This window comes from Balaenoptera acutorostrata, chromosome 15 (genome assembly GCF_949987535.1).
Source record: "Balaenoptera acutorostrata chromosome 15, mBalAcu1.1, whole genome shotgun sequence".
NCBI lineage: Eukaryota > Metazoa > Chordata > Mammalia > Artiodactyla > Balaenopteridae > Balaenoptera > Balaenoptera acutorostrata.
The window spans coordinates 13,680,959-13,704,854 of NC_080078.1; the positions used below are offsets into that span (position 1 = coordinate 13,680,959).

The following is a 23,896-nucleotide window of genomic DNA, read 5'->3' on the forward strand; positions in this document are numbered from 1 at the left end:
CAATGAACGTGAGGGTGCAGTTATCTTTTCAAGGTATTCATTTTCTTCGGATAGATACCCAGAAATGGAATTGCCAAATCATATGGTAGTTCTCTTTTTAATTATTTGGAGGAATTTCCATACTATTTTCTGTAGTTGGCTGCACCAATTTACATTCCCACCAACACTGAACATGGGTTCCCTTTTCTCCACATCATTGCCAACACTTGTTATTTCTAGTCTTTTTGATAACAGCCATTATAACAGGTGTGAGGTGATATCTCATTGTGGTTTTGATTTGCATTTCCCTGATGACAAATGATGTAGAACATCTTTTCATGTATCTGTTGGCCATCTGAATGTCCTCTTTGGAAAAATATATTGATATATTTGAATCCTCTGCTCATTTTTAAAATCAGGTTGTTTGTTTTCTTAGCTACTGAGTTATATGAGTTCTTTATATATTCTGGATATTAGCCCCTTATTTGATACATGATTTGCAAATATTTCTTCTCATTCGGTAGGTTGTCCTTCATTTTGTTGATGGTTTCCTTTTCTGTATAGAAGCTTTTTAGTTTGATGTAGTCCTACTTGTTATTTTTGCTTTTGTTGCTTTTGCTTTTGGTGTCAGATTAAAAAAACCATTAAGACCTATGTCAAGGATGTCACTGGCTATGTTTTCTTCTAGGAGTTTTATGGTTTCAGATCTTATATTCAAGTCTTTAATCCATTTTGAATTAATTTTTGTGTATGGTGTAAGATAGTGGTCCAGTTTGTTTTTCAATTAATTAATTATTTATTTTTTGCATGTGGCTGTCCAATTTTCCCAAAACCATTTATTGAAAAGACTGTCCTTTCCCCATTGTATATTCTTGGCTTCTTTGTCATAAATTAATTGACCATGTATGTGTGGGTTTATTTCTGGGCTCTCTGTTCTGTTTCATTGGTCTATGTGTTGGTTTTTATGCTAATACCATACAGTTTTAATTACTATATCTTTGTAATATAGTTTGAAATGTTACCCTCTTCTTTTGTGGTTTGGTGACTTTCTGTAGTGGTATGCTTATATTCCTTTATCTTTTGTCTAGTTACTATAGTTTTTTGCTTTGTGATACTGTGAAGCTTACATATAGCAATTTATGTCTATAATAGTCTATTTTAAGTTGATAACTTACGTTTGATCCCATTGTAAAGATCAACATTATTACTGTCTCCCCACCATGTTTTATATTTTTGATGTCACACTTTACATCTTTTTATCTTGTATATCTCTTAATAATTATTGTAATATAGTTATGTTTAGTTCTTTTTTCTTTTAACTTTCATACTAATTTTATGTAATTAATCCACTACTTTTACTATATATTTACCTTTCCAGTGAGATTTATTTTTTCATAAGTATTCTTGTTATTAACTAATGACCTTTTTTTTCAATTTAAAGAAGTCCCTTTAACATTTCTTGTGAGGCCAGTTTAGTGGTGATGAACTCTTTTAGCTTTTGCTGATCTGGAAAACTCTTTATCTCTCCTTCACTTCTGAATGATAACTTTGCTGGGCAGAGTATTTTGGTTGGAAGTTTGTTCTTTCAGCACCTTGAATGTATCATGCCACTCCTTTCTGGACTGCAAAGTTTCTTCTGAAAAATCTGCTGATAGTCTTATGGGGGTTCTCTTGTACATAAAAAGTAGCACCTAAAAAGCTACTTTTAATATTCTCTCCTTGTCTTTAACTTTTGACATTTTAATTATAATGTTTTATGGTGTGGGTCTTTTTGGGTTCCTCTTATTTGGAACTCTCTGGGCTTCCTGGATCTTGATGTCAGTTTCCTTCCCCAAACAAGGGAAGTTTTTGGCTATCATTTCTTCAAGTAAGATTTCTGCCCCTTTCTCTCTCTCTTCTTCTGGGAGTTTTATAATGCAAATGTTAGTTCTTTTCATGTTGTCCCATAAGTTCCTTAAGCTGTCTTCACTTTTTTTCTTTTTCCTTTTTTTTTCTTTTCTTTTTGCTTCTCTGATTGAGTTCCACATTCCACTACCTTGTCTTTGAGTTGACTAATCCTTTCTTCTGCTTCATGTTGTCTGTTGTGGAATCCCTCTAGTGTATTTTTCAGTTCAGTTATTTTATTCTTCAGCTCTGTGACTTCTCTTTGGCACTTTCTTATATTTTCCATCTCTTTGCTTTAGTTCTCATTGTGTTCATTCATTCTTCTCCCCAGTTTGGTGACCTTCTTTATGACCATCACTTTGAACCCTTTATCAGGTAAATTACTTATTTCCATTTCATTAAGGTTTCTTCTGAGGTTTTATCTTGTTCTTTCATTTGAAGTGTATTCTTGTGTTTCTTCATTTTGCTTGACTCTCTGTGTAGGTTTCTATACAGTAAATGAAACAACCACCTCTCCCAGTCTTGAAGGCGTGGTCTTGTGTAGGAGATGAACCTTGTCATTCAGCCCTGCCTAAGCTCTTATCTCTTAAACCTCTGTGCTTGTCCAAGCAGCCTGTTATATTTTTAATAGCTCCCAGTAATAGAGGATGCACCAAGACCTGTCAGTGTCCTAAAGGGGAGCACCTCAGTACCTAGATTCAGACTGACTAGAAGCCAGATCCTCAGGGATCAGCTTTTAAAAGTATGCAAATATATACAGTCCTGTGGGACTGAAAGCATAAACCCTGATAGCCACCAGAGCCAGGTGGTCTGGAGGTGTCCCCCGGTGGCAGTTACAAAAACTGGGGCTCCAGATGAGTGTATAAGCTCTCTTCTGGGTGATACCGGTGAGCTGGCTAAAGCCAGCTGTTATTCAGCCAGCTTTCAGCCAGCAAGGCAGAGGGAGAGCACCAAGATGGCGTCCACAGCCTACATTCCTTGAGACCACCTCACTAGGCCACTAAATGTGTGCAATCCTGAAGCCTGCCCCTTGGGTTGAAGCTCCAGGACCAGCAAAGCAGACTCCTTCTCAGAAATACTGGGGGGTGTGCCTCAGTCTGCTGTCTGTACAGTGGCCTGGGATGGTAGCCTGCTAAGAACCTTCTCTCTGATTCCATAGTCTGTGGGACCCAGTAATGCAATACCCCTTGCCCCCTGCCACCAAAGGCAGGCACTCATGGGATACCCCCTGGGTGGCAACTGCAAAAAGTGGGGCACCAGATACAGAAACCAGGGAACCAGAGGCTTGTAAAACTCCCCTTCAGGAAACACTGGCACTCTAGAGCACAGCAGAGGATGAGTATGAAGATAGCTGCCCTCTGAAGTCTCTAGAAGGGATTACAACCAGCCCTTAGATGCATGTTTAATTAGAACCCTTGCCCTAGGCCACAGTCATGATAATTAACTAATAGGCCTCCTTCATGGAAAGAGTGATTGCTTGGGTCTGTTGCCTGTTACTGCACCCATGGGGTGGTAGCTGTTTAAGAACTCTTTCTTCATTGTTTACAGCTCTGGAGGACCCATAAGCATAAGCCCCACTGGCCTCCAGAGCCAGCCGATCAAGTGACATCCCCTAGATGGCAGCCACAAAAATCGGGGCACCAGATGTAGGTAAAAGCACTCTTCTGGTAGGTACTGGTGCTCTAGAGCAGAGGGAGGGTACAAAGATGGAGCCTGCCAGTCTCAGCCCCTGGAGAGTGTTGTAACAACCTCCTAGATGTGTATTAAACTAGACGCCTACCCCTCAGACCAACGCTTTCACATGAACGGTTGAGCCTCCTTCACTTCAGGTCTAGGCGTGATCCATCAGCTGCCTCTTCGCTGGTCCCTGGGATGGGCAAGTCTGAGCTCATGAGCCTTTAAGAGCGGATTCTCGACTGCTTCAGTTTTGTGGGTTTCAGGACGCGAGCCCTGTTGGTTTTCAAAGTTAGATGTTTGAGGGCTCCTCTTTCAAGTGTGTGTCTTAAAGGTTGGGATGCCTGATGTGGGGTTCGAACCCTTTGTTCCTCAGGGAGAAGCTCTGGGTTTTGAGCTCCCTCCTGATTGTGGGTCACTGTGCCAGGGATGGGGTTTATGGTGTACCAGCCTCTCCTACCTGCTTCAATGTGGTTTTCTCCTTGTTTGCCCGATGTGTAGTTGTTATTCAGCCAGCTTTCAGGTTTTTTAAAGAGGAAATTGTTCCATATGTAGCTGTAGACTCAGTGTGTCCATGGGAGGAGGTGAGCTCAGGATCTTCCTACGTTACCATCTTGAACTGGAACTCCAAGTTAAACATTTTTGAAATTTTATCTAGTTGAGCTGTAAACCAGGAATGCCCTGCCCTGCAAGGTGGTGAGTTCATTATTCCTAGAGGAACACAGTACAAGCTGGGGGGCCATCTCTCTGGAATTCCTGCACTTGAGGGGACAGGGTGCTGGGGGAGTTGATCTCTCTTTCCTTCCAACTCAAGATTGTGAATCGGAGCCCAAGTGTACTATTTGGCTTAGACTTAGAGAATGATTTACTCAGTTCTCTTCCACGAGGAAGCAACTGATGTACTTGAACTCTTATGCCTTCATTGAAGATATTAAGACTAACGTAACCTGTGGACATCATGTCTGGGAAGCACTGAGGATACAGGGCAGAAAATGTCAAAATCAGCATAATAATGCAGATGTCAACAGAAGTCAAGATCATCATACTAATATATGAACTGGGGAATCAATAATGATTTGACATGAGTTCATGAAGCAGTGTTTACCCATTTCTGACATGTCTCCAGGAAATTTCTGTATCAACACTAGCACGTGGTAATATATTTGGTCAGCCCATCTTACCGTGCACTTACTCATTCATTTATTCACTTGTGTTGCTCATGCATCCATTCCTTCATGTGTACAACATGTATGAGGTGCTTACTATGAGCGAGGCTATCTGTAAGACACAGAGATGTCATCCTGTTTGCAAGAAGCCTGTGTCCTTGTGAGTGAACAGTCAAGGACACCCATAATAGGATAGAAGCAAGGCTGTGGTTGAGATTTCTACCAAGGAGCGGCACCTGACTTTCTGAGTTGGGTGGGTTGGGTAGTGCTCAGGATTTGCAGTGTTGTGTTGAGTAGCAAGGATGACTGGCAGAGGCGCTGAGAGGCAGTGGTGGCTTAGAAGCATCAGAAGAGGGTGGGGTAGCTAAAAGGATGCAACAGAGAGGGAGGTGGGGGATGAGGCTGGGCAGGGAGTCAGCCTGAGTGAGCGGCTTTGTCTATTACATGACAGTTTTTGGATTTTTTTAGGCAGCAGGAATGCACTAATGAATTTTAAGCTTAGGGGTCAGATGTGCATGTTAGAAAGCTCACTTTGCAAGACACAGTGTTAGGAGTTGACCACAATAACTCAAGGAAGAGATGACTTGCATTTGAATCTGGGTGGCGGCAGAAGGGATGGAGGGGAGGAACAGAGTCCAAAGGTGTGAGAACTAGCACCAGGAGTCATTTGAGTAATGAATTTGAAATATTATAGTTAGATAGATAAAGTGGATATATATTATATAGCACAGTTTATATAATTAGCACGTATGCTTAACATTAATATTATATATATATGTAATAAAGTGCTTAGTATAATGCTTTGTATCTAATGAACATTTGTCAGTAAACTAACATTTGTATCCAAAAATGGTGCTTCCACTCTCTCTTTTGGCAGTATTTCCGGACAAGCTTTTCTGTTACATTGATCCACCTGTCATTTCTTGTTTCATTATCTCACCATCTTGTTTTAAAGTAATTTTTTTTGGAGTATAGTAGATTTACAATGTTGTGTTAGTTTCAAGTGTACAGAAAAGTGAATCAGTTATACATGTACATATATCTACTGTGTCTTTAGATTCTATTCCCACATAGGTCATTACAGAGTATTGAATAGAGTTCCCGGTGCTATAGAGCAGGTTCTTATTAGTTATCTCTTTTATATATAGTAGTGGGTATATGTCAGTCCCAATCTCCTAATTTATCCCTCCCCCACTTTCCCCCTTGGTAACCATAAGTTTGTTTTCTACATCTGGGATTCTATTTCTGTTTTGTAAATAAGTTCATTTGTACCAGTTTTTTAGATTCCACATATGAGTGATAGCATATGATATTTGTCTCTGTCTGACTTACTTCACTCAGTATGACAATCTCTAGGTCCATCCATGTCACTGCAAATGGCATTATTTCGTTCTTTTTTAAATGGCTGAGTAATATTCCATTGTATGTATGTACTCACTATCTTAATAATTAGAGCTTTTCAGTGTGTTTTCCTAGCTGATAGGTTAAATCCCTTCCTGGCTCTTCTTCACACATTCCTCTCTGCCTCTGTGATCATGCTGGCTTCCTTGGGAAGGCCCCCTCACTCTCCCAGGTGTACATGGAATTCCGGGAATAAGCCTGGAATTACTGCTCACTATTAAGCTTACGGCTGTGACTTCCTGAGTGTATCAGTAAGCTTTATCAGCTTCCAAATGCTCTAACATCGTGTGGGATCTCCCTGGGAATCTGTGACTTTCAGGAGGCGTTGGGGCCTCTGTAGAGACCCCCCAACACACGCTTTCCCAATGGAAGAAGGCCACGCGACATGCTGGGCTCTTTGGGTGTGTGTGTGTGTTTGTGTCTGTGCGTGTGTGTGTTGTGTGTGTCTGTGTTGGTGGGTGTGGTTTCCCCCACACTAGGCTGTAGCTGCCAAGATGATGAGGAGCTTTATGAGTTGACAAGGCACCAGACTGCATTTTGTTTCTGTCTCTATGCTGGAGTTTGTGCATCTGTTGTGAGTTGCGTCCCTGTTTCTGAAAGAATAATGCTGGTTATCTGTAAACTCATCAGGTTAAACTGTAACCCTGGAGAAAATTATGTCCTTAGTTGCATGCAGGGAGGTGGGAAGGTAGCTGGGAGCTGATTTACAACCTTGGCTCTTTATTTTTGCTGCCACTATGGAGCCTTTGTAGCTTGGGCCAAACCGAAGACAGAAGTGGGCAGAGTGATTTATTCTTGCTGAGCGATTATCAAACCAGGACACCTCGGGACTCCTGGGCTCAGTGTAAGATAGATGAAGCTGCTCCCTCATCCACATGAGGTGTCCTGCAGAAATTCGGTGTTGACTCAACTGCACTAGAAGGGAATTTCTAAAATTTCAGAGGTGGAGGTTATTTTTATTAATTAATATTTGGAAAATTGGGTGGCTATTTGATAAAAGAATGTACAGTTTAGAGCATCTATGCTCTAACCTCTCTGCATCTATGTAAAATTTCCTCCCAGTCACCATAGCACTTTTTTTTTTTAACATCTTTATTGGAGTATAATTGCTTTACAATGGTGTGTTAGTTTCTGCTTTATAACAAAGTGAATGAGTTCTATATATACATATGTTCCCATATCTCTTCCCTCTTGCGTCTCCCTCCCTCCCACCCTCCCTAACCATAGCACTTTAATTAGTATTGCTTTATTTCTTAATATCAGATAGGGCCCCCCCCTCAGTTTTCTTCTTTTAGAAAAATATCTAAGTTTTATCACCTCTGTGTTCTTCCAGGTTAATTTTAGAACCTTTTGTTATGTTTCAGAAAAAAAAATCCATTTGGAATTACATTAAACCTGTACATTAAAAAGAAATAATTGTATCTTCGTAACATTCCATCTTCTAATTAAGAAACATGTCTCCCTCTGCCAGTTTATATATGTCTCATTTTCTCCATTTAGTAAAATTTTATAATTTTCCTCCTATTGGTTAAAGTTATGTCTAAGTGTACTGTCATAGTTGTTGCTTTTACAAATAGAAATTTTTTTACATTTGATACTGTGGTTGGTTATAGCCAGAATACAAAACACTGCCCTGGAAGCACTTAATGTCACTGGCATGGCCATCTCCAAGGTCACCAGGGCCCTTTTCACTGCCAAAGCAAATGGCCCTTTTCAGGCTTGAATTCCCTGTGGCCTTCATCAGTGTGGACTCTCTTTTTCTTTATGAATATACATGTACTATAATATGTAGTGGTAATCCCTCTTCTCTTCTCCTAGTAGATGTTTTTCTCATGGGTATTTAATTTTCTTTCTCAACATCACTTTATAATAGATGGCTCCAAGTTCAATCTTCAGATCTCATCCCTACTCATCCATATATACTCAACCGTTTTTAAGACCTTTCTATGGGTCAGGCACTGGGGTGACCACATCCCTGCCATTAAGTACCTAGACGTGGAACCATGGGAGAAGCCTTCCTACGGGACAAGTAAGATGCTGTATCTGTCAGGATCCCAGCAGGAAACAAATGACACACTCAGAAGGGGCGATTAAAGGGATTTTAGCAAAACATTTACAAAGGTTTGGGCAGAGTTAAGGGAAATCAGCAAGGAATGACCAGGCATGGTGAATTACTCCAAGGCTAGGAACAGAGGAGGAAGCAGTTGCTAGGCCAGTGCCTAAAGGGGCAGGAAGAGGGAGAGGTTAACAGAACACGGGGTTAGCTCTAAGCCTAGGCTAACCCTAGGAGATACCTGCCTGAATACAACTGTGCCTTAGTAGAATGCAGCCTCTACCAAACCGCACCTGGTCGGGAGGGAGCTGGGGGATAAATACCCCAACCTCTCTCTCTTCTTGTCTATCAGTCTCCTCAAGGCAGCTCCTGGTGGTTGAGCCCAACCCAAAGCCAGAAGGCAGGGGAACCCTTGATGCTGTCTAGATAGGTCTGTCTCCTGGGGCATGAAGCAGAGAAAAAGGGTAGAGAGAAACATGAAGAATATTCAGTAAAGGTGCTATGGGATGGCTGACCTCAATTTGTTCTTCCTTCTTCCTTACCTTCAACTTCTTGCCAAGAGCATCCCTTGGCTCTGCAGTCTTCAGCTACAGTAACTCAAGAGGCAGCGCCTCTTGAGGGAGAAGAAAGCAATGCTGAGTCCTCTCAGGCCTGGGACCAAGCAGCCACCCCATTCTCTTCCCTCTTTCCCTCCTTCTTCTCTTTGCCAATTGCAACTTCCATGCCTACATGTTCATATCAGTCTGCAGCGGCTACAGTTGCTTCTGGCCAAAAAGCAAAGGGCACTTTCAGAAAAGAAGGTTCCCTGGGTGCATGGAGTCATCCCAGCTTGTCCCAATGGCATCTTTTCCCAGCTAAGTAAGGACCAGCTTGAGTCTTGTTGGTGAACTTGAACTTTTATTTATTGTTGCCAACAGTTTCTGGGACCTGCTAAGTAAGCACATTAAAATGCAAGTGAAAATTTTTGCTGCTTTGTTGAACCTTTCTGGCAGATTCAATTGGGAGGAAAATGGGAACACATGGACCACAAAATATATAATTCATAGTTGTCACATTGCACTCTGAGGAATGATCTTTTTTGAGGCTGCTAAGTGGGTGCCTTTCATGATGGAAGAAATAATGCCACAGAAAGGGAAAAAAAATCTCACTTGGGAGGTGGCATTCCCCATGTGTCCTTGGTAAGATTAGCCTGCATTCCTAGACTTAATTCCTATGCCATTTGGTAATAAATTCCCTCTGTGGCTCCTCTGCCTGCATTGGAAAGGCTGCCCAGGAGAGCATGCTGGGCAAACACAGCTGAGATGCATTTTAGCTCCGAGGTGGCATTTAATGACCTGGGATTGGAAGCTATCTATTTAGACTGGACAAAAGAAATGCTGTATCGTCAAGGGGAGAACAAGGTGTGCACAGAGGAAATAAGAGGAAGAATCAGATGTTTTCCACCGAAGCTGCTGAGTTAAGTTGAAGGTCAATCCTGCTCCATTTGGGCAGTCTCTCTTCTTGACCCTTGGGCTCCACGCTGGCAAGAAAACCGCAGAAGGGTGAGTTTCTGGCTTTCGAGAAGAGGCTGCAAATATTGGGGAGGGAAAAGGGAAACCCAGGGTGAATGACCAAAAGCAGACAAAACGAGGAGAAAAACCCACTGTCAGTAGTCTCTTTATCATCTTCTAAAATTATGTAATATTTCACACATCATATATATCACATATGTGTCAGGTAATAATTATATAATGAATACTAGCCGTGTCTCCCTCTCAGCTTTACAATGGAGTGTTACCAGGATCTTGAGGTCCTTTGGGTGTCCTTCTCCCGTCATAATCCACGCTCTTTTTTACTGCTGTTTATAGTTTCAGTACATAGATTTTTATTTCTAAACTATATTTTGATTACTTTTTGAAACTTTGTATAAATGGAATTCTATGCATTTTTAAAACATCTTTATTGGCGTATAATTGCTTTACAATGATGTGTTAGTTTCTACTGTGTAACAAAGTGAATCAACTATACATATACATATATCTCCATATCCCCTCCCTCTTGCGTCTCCCTCCCACCCTCCCTGTCCCACCCCTCTAGGTGGTCACAAAGCACTGAGCTGATCTCCCTGTGCTATGCGGCTGCTTCCCACTAGCTATCTATTTTACATTTGATAGTATATATAAGTCCATGCCACTCTCTCACTTCATCCCAGCTTACCCTTCCCCCTCCCTGTGCCCTCAAATCCATTTTCTATATCTGCATCTTTATTCCTGTCCTGCCCCTAGGTTGATTGACTATTTCCTTTCCCATATTAGGGAAGTCTTCAACTGTAATCTCTTCAAATATTTTCTCAGTCCCTTTTTCTTTCTCTTCTACAGCTGGGACCCTTATAATTTGAACGTTGGTGTGTTTAATGTTGTCCCAGAGGTCTCTGAGACTGTCCTCAATTCTTTTCATTCTTTTTTCTTTATTCTGCTCTACAGTAGTTATTTCCACTATTTTATCTTCCAGGTCACTTATCCGTTCTTCTGCCTCAATTATTCTGCTACTGATTCCTTCTAGAGAATTTTTAATTTCATTTATTGTGTTGTTCATCGTTTGTTTGCTCTTTAGTTCTTCTAGGTCTTTGTTAAACGTTTCTTGTATTGTCTCCATTCTATTTCCAAGATTTTGGATCATCTTTACTATCATTATTCTGAATTCTTTTTCAGGTAGACTGCCTATTTCCTCTTCATTTCTTTGGTCTGGTGGATTTTTACCTTGCTCCTTCATCTGCTGTGTGTTTCTCTGTCTTCTCATTTTGCTTAACTTACTGTGTTTGAGGTCTCCTTTTCGCAAGCTGCCTCCAGTTGTTCCCGTTGTTTTTGGTGTCTGCCCCCAGTGGCTAAGGTTGGTTCAGTGGGTTGTGTAGGCTTCCTGGTGAAGGGGACTAGTGCCTGTGTTCTGGTGGATGAGGCTGGATCTTGTCTTTCTGGTGGGCAGGACCACGTCTGGTGGTGTGTTTTGGGGTGTCTGTGACCTTATGATTTTAGGCAGCCTCTCTGCTAATGGGCGAGGTTGTGTTCCTGTCTTGCTAGTTGTTTGGGATAGGGTGTCCAGCACTGTAGCTTGCTGGTCATTGAGTGGAGCTGGGTCTTAGCATTGAGTTGGAAATCTCTGGGAGAGCTTACACTGTTTGATGTTACGTGAGGCCAGGAGGTCTCTGGTGGACCAATGTCCTGAACTCAGCTCTCCCACCTCAGAGGCTCAGGCCTGACACCCGGCCAGAGCACCAAAACCCTGTCAGCCACATGGCTCAGAAGAAAATGGAGGAAAAAAAAAAAGAACGAACAAAAGAAAAAAAAATAATAAAGTTATTAAAATAGAAAAAAGTTACTAAAAATAAAAAAATTAAAAAGTAATAAAAAGAAAGAAAGAGAGAAAGAAAGAAAGAGCAACCAAACCAAAAACAAATCCACAAATGATAACAAGCACTAAAAACTATACTAAAAAAAAAATAAAAACAAAAAAACCCCAGATAGAACCCTAGGACAAATGGCAAAAGCAAAGCTATACAGACAAAATCACACTAAGAAGCATACACATACACACTCACAAAAAGAGAAAAAGGAAAAAAAAAATGTATATATATATATATATATAAAAGGAAGAGAGCAACCAAATCAATAAACAAATCTACTAGTGGTAATAAGCTCTAAATACTAAACTAAAATAAACATAAAACCAGAAACCAGTCAGTCGCATACAGCAAACCCCAAGTCTACTGTTGCTCCCAAAGTCCACCGCCTCAATTTTGGGATGATTCGTTGTCTCTTCAGGTATTCCAGAGATGCAGGGTACATCAGGTTGATTGTGGAGATTTAATCTGCTGCTCCTGAGGCTGCTGGGAGAGATTTCCATTTCTCTTCTTTGTTCGCACAGCTCCTGGGGTTCAGTGTTGGATTTGTCCCTGCCTCTGCGTGTAGGTCACCTGAGGGCGTCTGTTCTTCACTCACACAGGACGGGGTTAAAGGAGCAGCTGCTTCGGGGGCTCTGGCTCACTCAGGCCGGGGGGAGGGAGGGGCACGGATGCGGGGCGAGCCTGCGGCGGCAGAGGCCGGCGTGACGTTGCAGCAGCCTGAGGTGCGCTGTGCGTTCTCCCGGGGAAGTTGTCCCTGGATCACGGGACCCTGGCAGTGGCGGGCTGCACAGGCTCCCGGGAGGGGCGGTGTGGAGAGTGACCTGTGCTCACACACAGGCTTCTCGGTGGCGGCAGCAGCAGCCTTAGCGTCTCATGCCCGTCTCTGGGGTCTGCGCTGATAGCTGCGGCTCGCACCTGTCTCTGGAGCTCGTTTAGGCGGCGCTCTGAATCCCCTCTCCTCGCGCACCCCGAAACAATGGTCTCTTGCCTCTTCAGCAGCTCCAGACTTTTTCCCAGACTCCCTCCCGGCTATCTGTGGTGCACTAGCCCCTTCAGGCTGTGTTCACGCCGCCAACCCCAGTCCTCTCCCTGGGATCCGACCGAAGCCCGAGTCTCAGCTCCCAGCCCCGCCTGCCCCGGCGGGTGAGCAGACAAGCCTCTCGGGCTGGTGAGTGCTGGTCGGCACCGATCCTCTGTGCGGGAATCTCTCCGTTTTGCCCTTTGCACCCCTGTTGCTGTGCTCTCCTCTGTGGCTCCGAAGCTTCCCCCCAGCCAACCCCCATCTCTGCCAGTGAAGGGGCTTCCTAGTGTGTGGAAACTTTTCCTCCTTCACAGCTCCGTCCCAGAGGTGCAGGTCCTGTCCCTATTCTTTTTTCTCTGTTTTTCCTTTTTTCTTTTGCCCTACCCAAGTGCGAGAGGAGCTTCTTGCCTCTTGGGAAGTCTGAGGTCTTCTGCCAGCATTCAGTAGGTGTTCTGTAGGAGTTGTTCCACATGTAGATGTAGTTTTGATGTATTTGTGGGGAGGAAGGTGATCTCCACATCTTACTCATCTGCCATCTTGAAGGCGCCCCTCAATTCTATGCAGTTTTGATGCTCGCTCTTTACATGAAGTCTATGAGATTTATCTGTTTATCTGCAAGTCATTCATTCTCATTGCTGTATAGTATTCCTTTTTAATGAGTCTATTACCATTTATTTACCATTCTTCATTGTATTTTGGACACTGGATTCTTCCTCCCTACAAAATTTCCTGGGCAGAGTATTTGTGTATATGTTGGGAGCTGGGTGGAATGTCTTATTCTGTCTCCATTACTTTCGGATGGGCAAATAATTAATCCTTCTAAGCCTCCATTTTTTCATCTCTAAAGTGATCATGGTAATATCTACCCTGCCTGCCTAAGAGAAAAATGGATACAAAAGCATTTAAAAATTTTAAAGCCTAAACAACAGTCAACAGTGGGTGGAGAGAGAGTGGTCAAGTGGATTTATGAAGACAGCAGAAAGTTTAAGCACTTGGTTGGTATTGAGATGTTTCTCTATCCTTTTAAGTCTTCCTTCCTTGAAGTCTTGTGCTTCAAATGAAGCTTCAATGAGAGAACATACATGCAGAGTACAGAAGTAGTAAGTCCTAAAGTATGCAACTCCTACGGTAGGTATGGTGGAAGCATAAGAGGGCGTGTGGTCAGAGAACACTTCCTGAGCATGTCTGTCTTTGTTCTTGCCACTCAAAATCTTGGCCCTCCCACTCCTTACAATGGCTGTGGCCCCCTCCAAGCTGATAGCTGCCAGGGTTCATGTTTTGGGCCTCCTCTACCTTCTGAACTGCTATGCCCAAGTGTTTCAGCTCCCCACTGGATATATGATCCTATCTGAACGTCCCATGAGTGCTCCATATACCACATGTAGAGACTAGAATGCATCTTCTCGAACTTTCTTCTGTGTGCCCCGTTTTGTGAGTGATATTGCCACTCAGTCCTCTCGCTGGAAACCCCAAGCTCACTCACTTCTTCCTTCTCTCTCACCCTAACCCGTGTCTGTCTCCTGCCTTGTGATGATATCTCTTAAATGTTTCTCAAATCTCTCCTCTCTTTTTGATCACCACCACTCATACCTTAACATGATGCCCCTTCTATCCTGGTCTGGGCTGCTGCAACAGCTCCAGAACTAGTCTCCTTATCTGTCACAGAGACCAGGTTTTATCCTCCCTTGTATCTCTAACTATATCCAGAACTCAGGTCTCATCTTCCTTTAACAGCTGCAGAACCTTAACAAAGTTACCACATTCTCAGATTCGGTGTCCTCATTTGTCAAATAGAGATCATTGTCATACCTTCCTCATGAGGTTTTCAAAAGATTAGATGAAACAGTGATAGAATATATGTAAAGCACTTAGCAGGGTGCTTCCCAGCACACAACAGATGCTCAGTAAATGGTAGTTGGCCTTACTGTTAGTGCCTGGGGTCTGTCCTTGTGCTATCTACCTTCTAGGCAAAAATTGTAAATTGTGCCTCAGATCATGTTACTTTCCTTCTCCATGCTTTAGGTACCTTGTCACTTACAGATAAAATCTAACCTCAAGGGAACCAAGGCTGCATAATGAATTTTGTGGGCCCTAAGCACTTTGGCCTTCACAGAAAAACAATAAAACAACAATTTTAAAAAAGTATTAAAAATTTTATTTGATAACTGTGTCTTTCTGATTTTAAAAGAAATTTAAACATCTTCCTGAACCCTTAAAAATATTGGGGGACCTAGGCACTGTGTTTACTGTGATGAATAGATAAGTCCTCCCTGAAGGGACCATGTACCTTCTCTCTCTCTCTCTTTTTGTCCCCAGTCTTGCTGAGATTATTTCCTCCCACCCATCTTTTTTTCTTTTAGTTTCTCTCTCTCTCTTTCCTCCCCCTCTCCCTCCCTTCATTCCTTCCTTTCTTCCTTCCTTCCCCTCTCTCTCCATCCCTCCCTGTTACTCCTTTCTTCCTTGATGTCTTTCTTTTGTGTCATTAGTTTTTGTTCTTTTGTTTATTATTGCTTTCTTTGGGCTTCCTCTCTTTTTTTTCTAATTCCTTGGGTTAGATGCTTACCTTATTAATTATCAGTTCTTCCTTTCCCCCCCTTAAGATATGCATTTATATAGTTACTTCCACGTATTGCATTAGCATGATCCTACAAGTTTTGAGATGTACTGTTTCATGTTCTGTTAGTTTCATGTAACTTCTAATGGCAATATGATTAATTATTTGACCCACATTTGTTTTAGAAGTCTTTTAAAACTGCCCAAATGTGTGAATCCTTTGTGGTATTTTTATTGTTGGCTTCTGTTTTTTATTGCTTTATGTTCAAAGATGATCTGTAAGCTAGGTTGAGACTTGTTTGTGGCCTGTCAATTGTTTAAAAGTTCCATATACTCTTGTAGAGAATATACGATTATTAGAAAGTCAGGTGCAACGTCCATTAGATCAAACATCTTAATTTTGTTGTTCAGTTCTACCGTATCTTTGCTAAATTTTTGTCCTTATCTGTTCAGTACTGAGAGATGTGTTAATATTTCCCACTATGTTTGTGGATTTGTTAATTTCTTCTTGTAATGTGGTCCATTTTTGCTTTATGTAATTTGAAGCTATGTTGTTAGGTGCTTGGTAGTTTGTAATTCCTAAGAGCTTCCAGTGGATTGTTACTTTTATCATTATGTAACGACCTTCTTCATCCCCATAAGGCTGTTTGCCCTAAAGTCTGTTTTTATCTGATGTTTATAGAGCGATTCCAGCTTTCTTTTGGTTAGTATTGTCATGGTCTATATTTTCTTTATCCAATTCCACTCTGTTTTTTTGATATTGATTGTATTCATTTTGTGTAGTTACTGTAATCAATTACCATAATCTTGATGGCTTAAAACAACAGAAATTTTTTCTCTCACAGTTGGAGGCTAGAATTCTGAAATCAAGATGTTGGCCAAGCCATGCTTTCTCTGAAGGGTCTAGGAAGTAATCCTCCCTTTCCTCTTCCTAGCTTCTGGGAGTTGTTAGCAATCCTGGGCATTGCTTGGCTTGCAGCTGTATCCTTCAGTATCTGTTGTCAGATGACCTTCTTCCCTCTGTGTATCTGTGTTTCTATCTCTAAATTTTTCTCATATGAGTACACCAGTTATATTAATTTGATTACATATGCAAAACCCCGATTTCCAAATAAAGTCATACTCATAGGTTCAGAGTAGACAGGGGGCCACTGATCAGCTCAGTACCTTCCTAATTAGAAATTATGAAACATTTAAGGCATACAAAGGGTCTCGTATTCTGTGCACGTTTGAGCTCCAAAATGCCAGCCTTTAGTTAATGAGCAATGCATCCTTTACCCCATCCCAGCAGATAGAGTCTCAACTCTGATTATAACTTACCTCTGGGCATTTCCTTTAACTTCCTGCAAGCTCAGCTATGCTTTTACAATATTAAAAAAGTTTTCATTCAGAATTTCTAGGTAGTTTATTGGAAAGTTTTCCTGTTGTTTTAGCCTTCCATCTTGCTGGAAATAGAATTGTCTATCATAAGTGGGTTTTTAAAAATAGCTTTATTGAGATTTTTTTCACATGATATCATTCATCCACTGAAAGTGTACAGTTTAGTGGTTTTTAGTATATTCACAAAGTTGTGCAAACATCACCACACTCTATTTCTAGAACATTTCCATCACCCAAAAAGACACTCGATACACATTAGCAGTCACTCCCCATTCCCTCCCCAAATACCCACCACCCTAAGCAGATACAGATCTACTTTCTATCTCTATAGATGTGCCTATTCTGTGCATTTCAGGTAAACAGAATCATACAGTATGTGGTCTTTCCTGTCCAGCATTATTTATTCGGCATGTTTTCAAGGTTCACTCATGTTGTATATATCACTGCAGACAGTCTCTGACTTACAGTGGTTCGATTTATGATTTTTTTGACTTTATGATAGTACAAAAGTGATTAGCATTCAATAGAAACCATACTTTGAATTTTGATCTTTTCCTGGGCCAGCATTATGCAGGACGGTACTGTCTTATGATTCTGGGCAGTGGCAGCGAACCACAGCACCCAGTCAGTCATGTAACATGAAGGTAAACAACCAACACATTTACAACCATTTTGTACCCATGCAACCATTCTGTTTTACACTTTCAGTACAGTATTCAATAAATTACATGAGATATTCAACACCCTTTATTATAAAACATGCTTTGTGTTAGAATGAGTTTGCCCAACTGTAGGTAAGTGTTCTGAGCACGTTTAAGGGAGGCTAGGCTAAGCTATGATGTTTGGTAGGTTAGATGTGTTTTGTTTTTTTTTTAAATTTATTTATTTATTTATTTTTGGCTGTGTTGGGTCTTCGTTGCTGTGCGTGGGCTTTCTGTAGTTGCGGTGAGCGGGGGCTACTCTACGTCGCGGTGCGCGGACTTCTCACTGCGGTGGCTTCTCTTGTTGCGGAGCACGGGCTCTAGGCGCGCAGGCTTCAGTAGTTGTGGCACGCGGACCCAGTAGTTGTGGCGTGTGGGCTCCAGAGCGCAGGCTCAGTAGTTGTGGTGCACAGGCTTAGTTGCTCCGCGGCATGTGGGATCTTCCCGGACCAGGGCTGGAACCCGTGTCCCCTGCGTTGGCAGGTGGATTCTTAACCACTGCACCACCGGGGAAGTCCAGGTTAGATGTTTTAAATGCATTTTCAACTTATGATATTTTCAACTTATGATGGGTTTATTGGGATGTAACTCTTTTGTAAGTTGAGGAAGATCTGTACTTTTTTAAAAAGATAGTTTTTTATTGCCAAATAATATCACATTGTGTGGATGTACCACATTTTGTTTTATTCACTTATCAGTTGATAGACACAGCTAATATGAATAATGCTTCTATGAACATTTGTGTACAAGTTTTCAAGTGGGCATATCTTTTCATTTCTCTAGGGTAAAAAATGGAACTGCTGGATCATATGGTAAAACTACGCTTAGCATTTTGAAGAACTGCCAAAGTATTTTCCAAAGTAGCTGCACCATTGTGCATTCCCACTAGTAATGTCCTATCGGGAGTGATTTTAAAATCCAACACAGGTGTCTGTACTTGACCTGGGATGAGTCCTTACAGATTTTGGAGCACAGTGAAGGTGATGTTATTGGAATGGTTGGTGCACGGAGATGCGGCATGAGAGATTAAAGACCAGGAAGCAGGTCACTTCCTGTGACCAGGAAGTGTTGGAGTAATCCAGTTCTCAGTTGATGGTTCCTCTGTTGGGCTGGTGGGGGGCAGAAAAGATGTCAGGGTTCCTGAACAACACCATGGACGGTGGAAATGATTCTCAGGTAGAAAAATGATGTTCACTTGAGACCAATCCTGAGATGCTTGCTGAACCTTTCCTTTTTGATTTTGTATCACAGAAAATAAATTTTTATTTTCAGAGAAGCAGGAAAGGGAATACAGGTCTTGCCATTATGGGGTGGAGGACCATCCTGTGACTGGAGCAGATTTACTGGCCTTTGACTTACTTGAGGATGCCTTCCTGGGAGGTTATGGTCCTCCTAGGCTTTGTGGTCTGCCCGCCATGAAAGCTGAGGATGCTTTTTACATCTCTGGTCCATGGTCTTCCTGCCAGTGGCAGGAAGTGGGGTGTGTGTGTGTGCACACGCCTGAGGGTGAACAGGGTAGCTTGAGCATTTGAAATAGCAAAAGAGAATGAGAGCCCTTAACAGCAAAAGTTTTCAAGCCGAGAAGTAAAACCTCCCATAACTGTAGGATTTAAAAATTACCCATCAAGCTGTTTATCGTTTAATGGAACAATAGGTATAAAGCTGCCACCATCCTGGGAATGTGCAATTGCTCAATGAGGCTTGTTACAGAGGCCTTCTACTCTACTTGGCACTATTATCACCCTTATGGGTTTTTCTTCTCTGTGATTTATTCTCAAACATTTTGTATTTCCTTTTGCCATTTAAATGAGATTTAAATAAAACCATTAGGTATAGAACCGTGGCAGATGGCTACACACTTTAAACTCATGATAAAATCAATCTGTATATTATTCTCTGTTCAAATGAAGCAAAAACACCTGCAGTCTGGAAGTTCCGTATTACTGCCTTTTCTGTGTTGGACTGGGCATCTCCTGGAATATCTAACCTTGTGGTAATTGATCATGAAGAAAGGAAATCAGGCAAGGATGACAGCCCCAGTTCTGTCCCATTTTGTGTGTCTTTCTTGGTCCACCTGTCCCCTGCTTTTAGCAGTCTCTCCCTTTTATAGACCGCCCCTGCCATCCACCCCAGTTCCCAAAAGGAGGGAGAGGGAGGCTCTTCATGGGTGACCAGTCTTAACCCCACATCTCACAGTTGCTCTGACCTTCCTCTCAATTGAAATGTGTTCAGGGCATATTCCGATATCAATAAATTGAGAACGTAATTTTTTCTGTGACAGGTAATGTTAAAATTTCCACTGAAGCTATATCTGAGCCTGAGTGGCATATCCCGGTATGGTGGTTTTCAAATAATTCTTTTTCTCCCCCTCCTTTTTCTAGGTTTATCTAAATCCCTTGGGCTCATTGAAGGTTATGGTGGGCGGGGCAAAGGGGGCCTTCCTGCTACCCTTTCCCCGGCTGAAGAAGAGAAAGCCAAGGGACCCCATGAGAAGTATGGCTACAATTCCTACCTCAGTGAAAAAATTTCACTGGATCGTTCCATTCCGGATTATCGTCCCACCAAGTAAGTCCTGATTCAGTCATTCAGAGGAGCTTGCTTTATCAGATGGTTGGGCGTAGACCCATGTCTGTGACATTTTCTCGTGTGACTTGTAACTAGTGGAGGGGCTTTTATCTTGTCTCCTCCATAATCAATAAATAGTACTATTGATTATGAAAATAAATAGAGCTAAATAAGAATTTTTAATTTTTATAAAATAATACGGAAGCATAGAGATAATAATACAGAAGCATAGAGAAAGGTCCGTGATACAAAAAATTTTTGAGTAAAAATTTAAAAATCAACGTGATCTCATTACCTAGAGGTGGTAATACTGGTAAAATACTAGTATTTTGTCTTTGAGTCTATTTTCTATACAGATCATGAGCATATGATGTGTTTCATTTATCCTTTTTTTCATTTATTATTTCATGAGCATTTTCTGGTGTTATTAGTTATGATCATTATTTTCATTGTTAGAAATTTAGATTATTTCCAATTTTTCATTATTCTAAATAACACTTTGATGAATATCTCCCCACTCAAATCTTTATGTATATTGATTTGATATTTACTTTCTTAATCCACACTTCTAAAGGTGTAATCCTTAGATCACATTGTAGGAATACTTTTGGAGGCTCTAGATACATATAGTGATATTTTCCTCCAGAAAGTTTATAGAAATTTCTGCTCCTATTGGAATTTTACTAGACCCTTCCCAAACTGGGTACTAGTATTTAAATAATGCTTTTCCCAGCTGGTAGGTGAAAGAGTACATCCTGTGATTGTTTCAACTTACAATTTTTGTTTGCGATTCTTACCTTTGAAACAGTTTGTTTGCGTCTTGGTTGGTTTATGAGAGGTCTTTGTTCTGTGCTCTCAGATTTAAGAATTATTTGTTTTCTCCTTGTGAAAGAGAGAAGAGAGATTGGTGGGAAAATCAAGATGCTGGGGGAAAACATCCTATTTTCTAGGCAGTAGTCCTCCTTGGCTTGTCAAAGAGACGCTTCATCTTCTGTTAGATTTGTGGTGTCTCTCTTTCTTTCATTTGCAATGTGCCCTTGCTTAGAGTAGATTATTTCTTTTTCAAATGGATTTTGTACAAATCAGTTAAGTATCCTGGTTACTGAGAAAAATAGATTCAAGATAAAGAAAATTATCTTAAATGGATTTAAAATTGCAGCATTAGCTGAGAAACCTGTTAAATCTCTCTGTCTGCCTAATAAGCATATATTCATTTTGAATCACTAGGAAAACATACATCACCCCTGTTGGAAGCTATTTTGTGTTCCTGGACTTTTGCTCTCAAAAACATCTGGCTGTTTTCATTTCCTGGTGCTCTCTGATTAGCCTTTCTTATTTGGATGTTGGCAAATAAACAGAGCTGTAATTTTTGTAGTCCTGTGAGAATGAAGATCCTTCCAACATGGAGCTTAGTGGAAGTGGGTCAGTTGAACAATATCAGTGAGCACATACTATGTACCAGATGGTTTTCCCCACACTAGAGGCAGAACATTGGATAAGATAGTCCTTGCCTACATACTTCTTGTCTAGGGAGGGAGACAGATGTGCAAGCAGATCAGTCCAGCACATTGTGGTCTATGTGGGTATGTCAGGCCAGAGACATACACAGTATGTACAGGGAGGATCTGGGAAGGTTTCCTGCTTGAGATGATGCATAAGCTTAATCTTGAAGGCCCATTAAGGGTTAGAAAATTAAAGAGAGGAGACAGATAAAGACACGTAGGAAGGGCAATAGCAAGAGCAGAGCTGGGGATGCAGATAAAAACATGGCATGCCCAGGGAGGAATACACAGCTCTGTAGTGCTCTATAGTGTAGCATGGTGGCTTGAACATACCAGGGGTCCCCAACCCCCGGGGTCGCGGACCAGTACCGGTCTGTGGCCTGTTAGGATCCTGGCCGCACAGCAGGAGGTGAGCGGTGGATGAGTGAGTGAAGCTTCATCTGCCGCTTCCCATCACTCGCATTACTGCCTGAACCATTCCCTTCCCCCCCAACCAACCCCGCGCCCATGGAAAAATTGTCTTCCAGGAAACCGGCCCCTGGTGCCGAAAAGTTTGGGGACCACTGGAATACGCCACTTAGGTTTCGTCCCTCCAGAAACTTTACTAAGATGATAGTAAAGGACTACAGAGGATGACAGCCTATAAGGGACAAAAACAGGTTAGGCTCCCACAGCAGGGAAGAAGCACCCACAAAGTTTTGGAAGATGGAAAGAGGATGGATGAATGGTAACTGACATAGCAAACTGGATGAGGCTGAGACCCAACCTTCTACATATGATGGGAAGTGGTGGGAAGGACAGAAGACTATAGCCTAGTCACACTTCAGAAGCCCAGAGACTCAGGAATTGGAGTTTCTGGGTACCTCTGATGGCTGGGAGGTAGATTTGAATAGAAGGATTATAGCTGTGTCCCCAGATCCTTTCTTCAACTTTACAGAGCCAGAGACTGCCCTTCCCTACCTGCTGGAACATGGGAGGTTTATTCCCTGGAGAAGGTGAACTCTGGGCTTTAGTTCATAAGATGACAGAGGATAGGGCTGTGTACTAAGTGGGGACACCCTTGGCCTCATTACCTCTCCAAGCTTTCACACTCCTGTAGTCCAGATTTGGAAGAATCCACTCTAAGGAAGCCATCCAACCTAAGAGAAATGCCAATAGATCTGATAGGTCCCCCGCATCCCCAAAATGTCTGGGTTCTACTCATTAAACATTAGTAAGGCTCATCCGTCTACAAGAGCTGTCTTACTTATTAAATAAGAAAGGAGAACCAGGACCCCTAGACATTTCAGGAGAATCTCTATTATAAAGGGCCTTAGCAACAAGAAGAAGAACAATAGAAAAGGCATTTGGAGGAAACAGACACGCTTTAAAACTATAATTAATGTCTTAGTTCATGGAATGTTCTGTTTTATTCACAAAATAAGAATCAAGTGCTATGTTAAAGTGATAATCAGAGAATGAACAAGAGATCTTGGAAGTTAAGAATAAGACAGAAATAAATAGTTCAATGAAAGGTTAGATAAATTATTGTGATGATCACTTCAAAATATATACAAATATCGAATCATTATGTTATATACCTGAAACTAATACCAGGTTATATAGCCACTGTGCTGTACAATACATCCTCATGACTTATTTTATAACCGGAGTTTGTACCTGTTGACTCACTTCATCCATCCCTACCCCCTCCTCACCTCTGGCAACTGTGATCTGTTCTATCAATGAACTTGGGTTTGTTTGTTTGTTTTTTAAGAGTCTGCGTATAAGTGAGATCTTACAGTATTTGTTTCTCTGACTTCCTTCACTTAGCATAATGCCCTCAAAGTCTATTCATGTCATTGCAATTGGCAAGATTTCATTCTTTTTATGGCTGACTCATATCTATGTGTATCACATTCTCTTTATCCATTCATCCATTTGTGTACACTTAGTTTGTTTCCGTATTGTGCCTATTGTAAATAATGCTGCAGTGAACATGGGGAGGGTGAATATATCTTTGTGAATTAGTGTTTTTGTTGTTTTTTTATATAAATACCCAGAAGTGGAATTGCTAGATCATATGGTAGTTCTATTTTTAATATTTTGAGAAACCTCCACATTGATTTCCATAGTGGCTGCACCAATTTACATATCTAGCAACAGTGCAAAAGGGCTCCCTTTTCTCCACATCCTCGCCAACACTTGTTTTTTCTAGTCTTTTTGTTAATAGCCATTCTAACAGGTGTGAGGAGATATCTCTTTTTTTTTTTTTTTGGCTGCATTGGGTCTTTGTTGCTGCGCGCGGGCTTTCTCTAGTTGCGGCGAGCGGGGGCTGCTCTTCGTTGCGGTGCGCGGGCTTCTCATTGCGGTGGCTTCTCTTGTGTGGAGCGCAGGCTCAGTAGTTGTAGCGCATGGGCTCAGTTGCTCTACAGCGTGTGGGATCTTCCCAGACCAGGGCTTGAACCCGTGTCCCCTGCATGGGTGGGCAGATTCTTAACCACTGCGCCACCAGGGAAGTCCCTCTCATTGTTTTTTATTTACATTTGCCTGATGATTAGTGATGTTGAGCATCTTTTCATGTACCTGTTGCCCATCTGTATATCTTCTTTGGGAAAGTGTCTATTCAGATCCTCTGCCCATTTTAAAATCAGATTGT

At 41.7% G+C, this 23,896-nt stretch overlaps 1 protein-coding gene across 3 annotated transcripts in view; it reads left to right on the forward strand.

Moving 5' to 3' along the window:
* GALNT17 (polypeptide N-acetylgalactosaminyltransferase 17) overlaps positions 1-23,896 on the forward strand; it is a 482,627-nt gene that overhangs the window by 158,553 nt on the left and 300,178 nt on the right. For all 3 annotated transcript variants that reach the window (XM_057529210.1, XM_057529212.1, XM_057529211.1), the window contains exon 2: positions 19,573-19,756. In XM_057529210.1, coding sequence (XP_057385193.1) covers positions 19,573-19,756 — 184 coding nt within the window. The remainder of the gene's footprint in view (positions 1-19,572; positions 19,757-23,896) is intronic.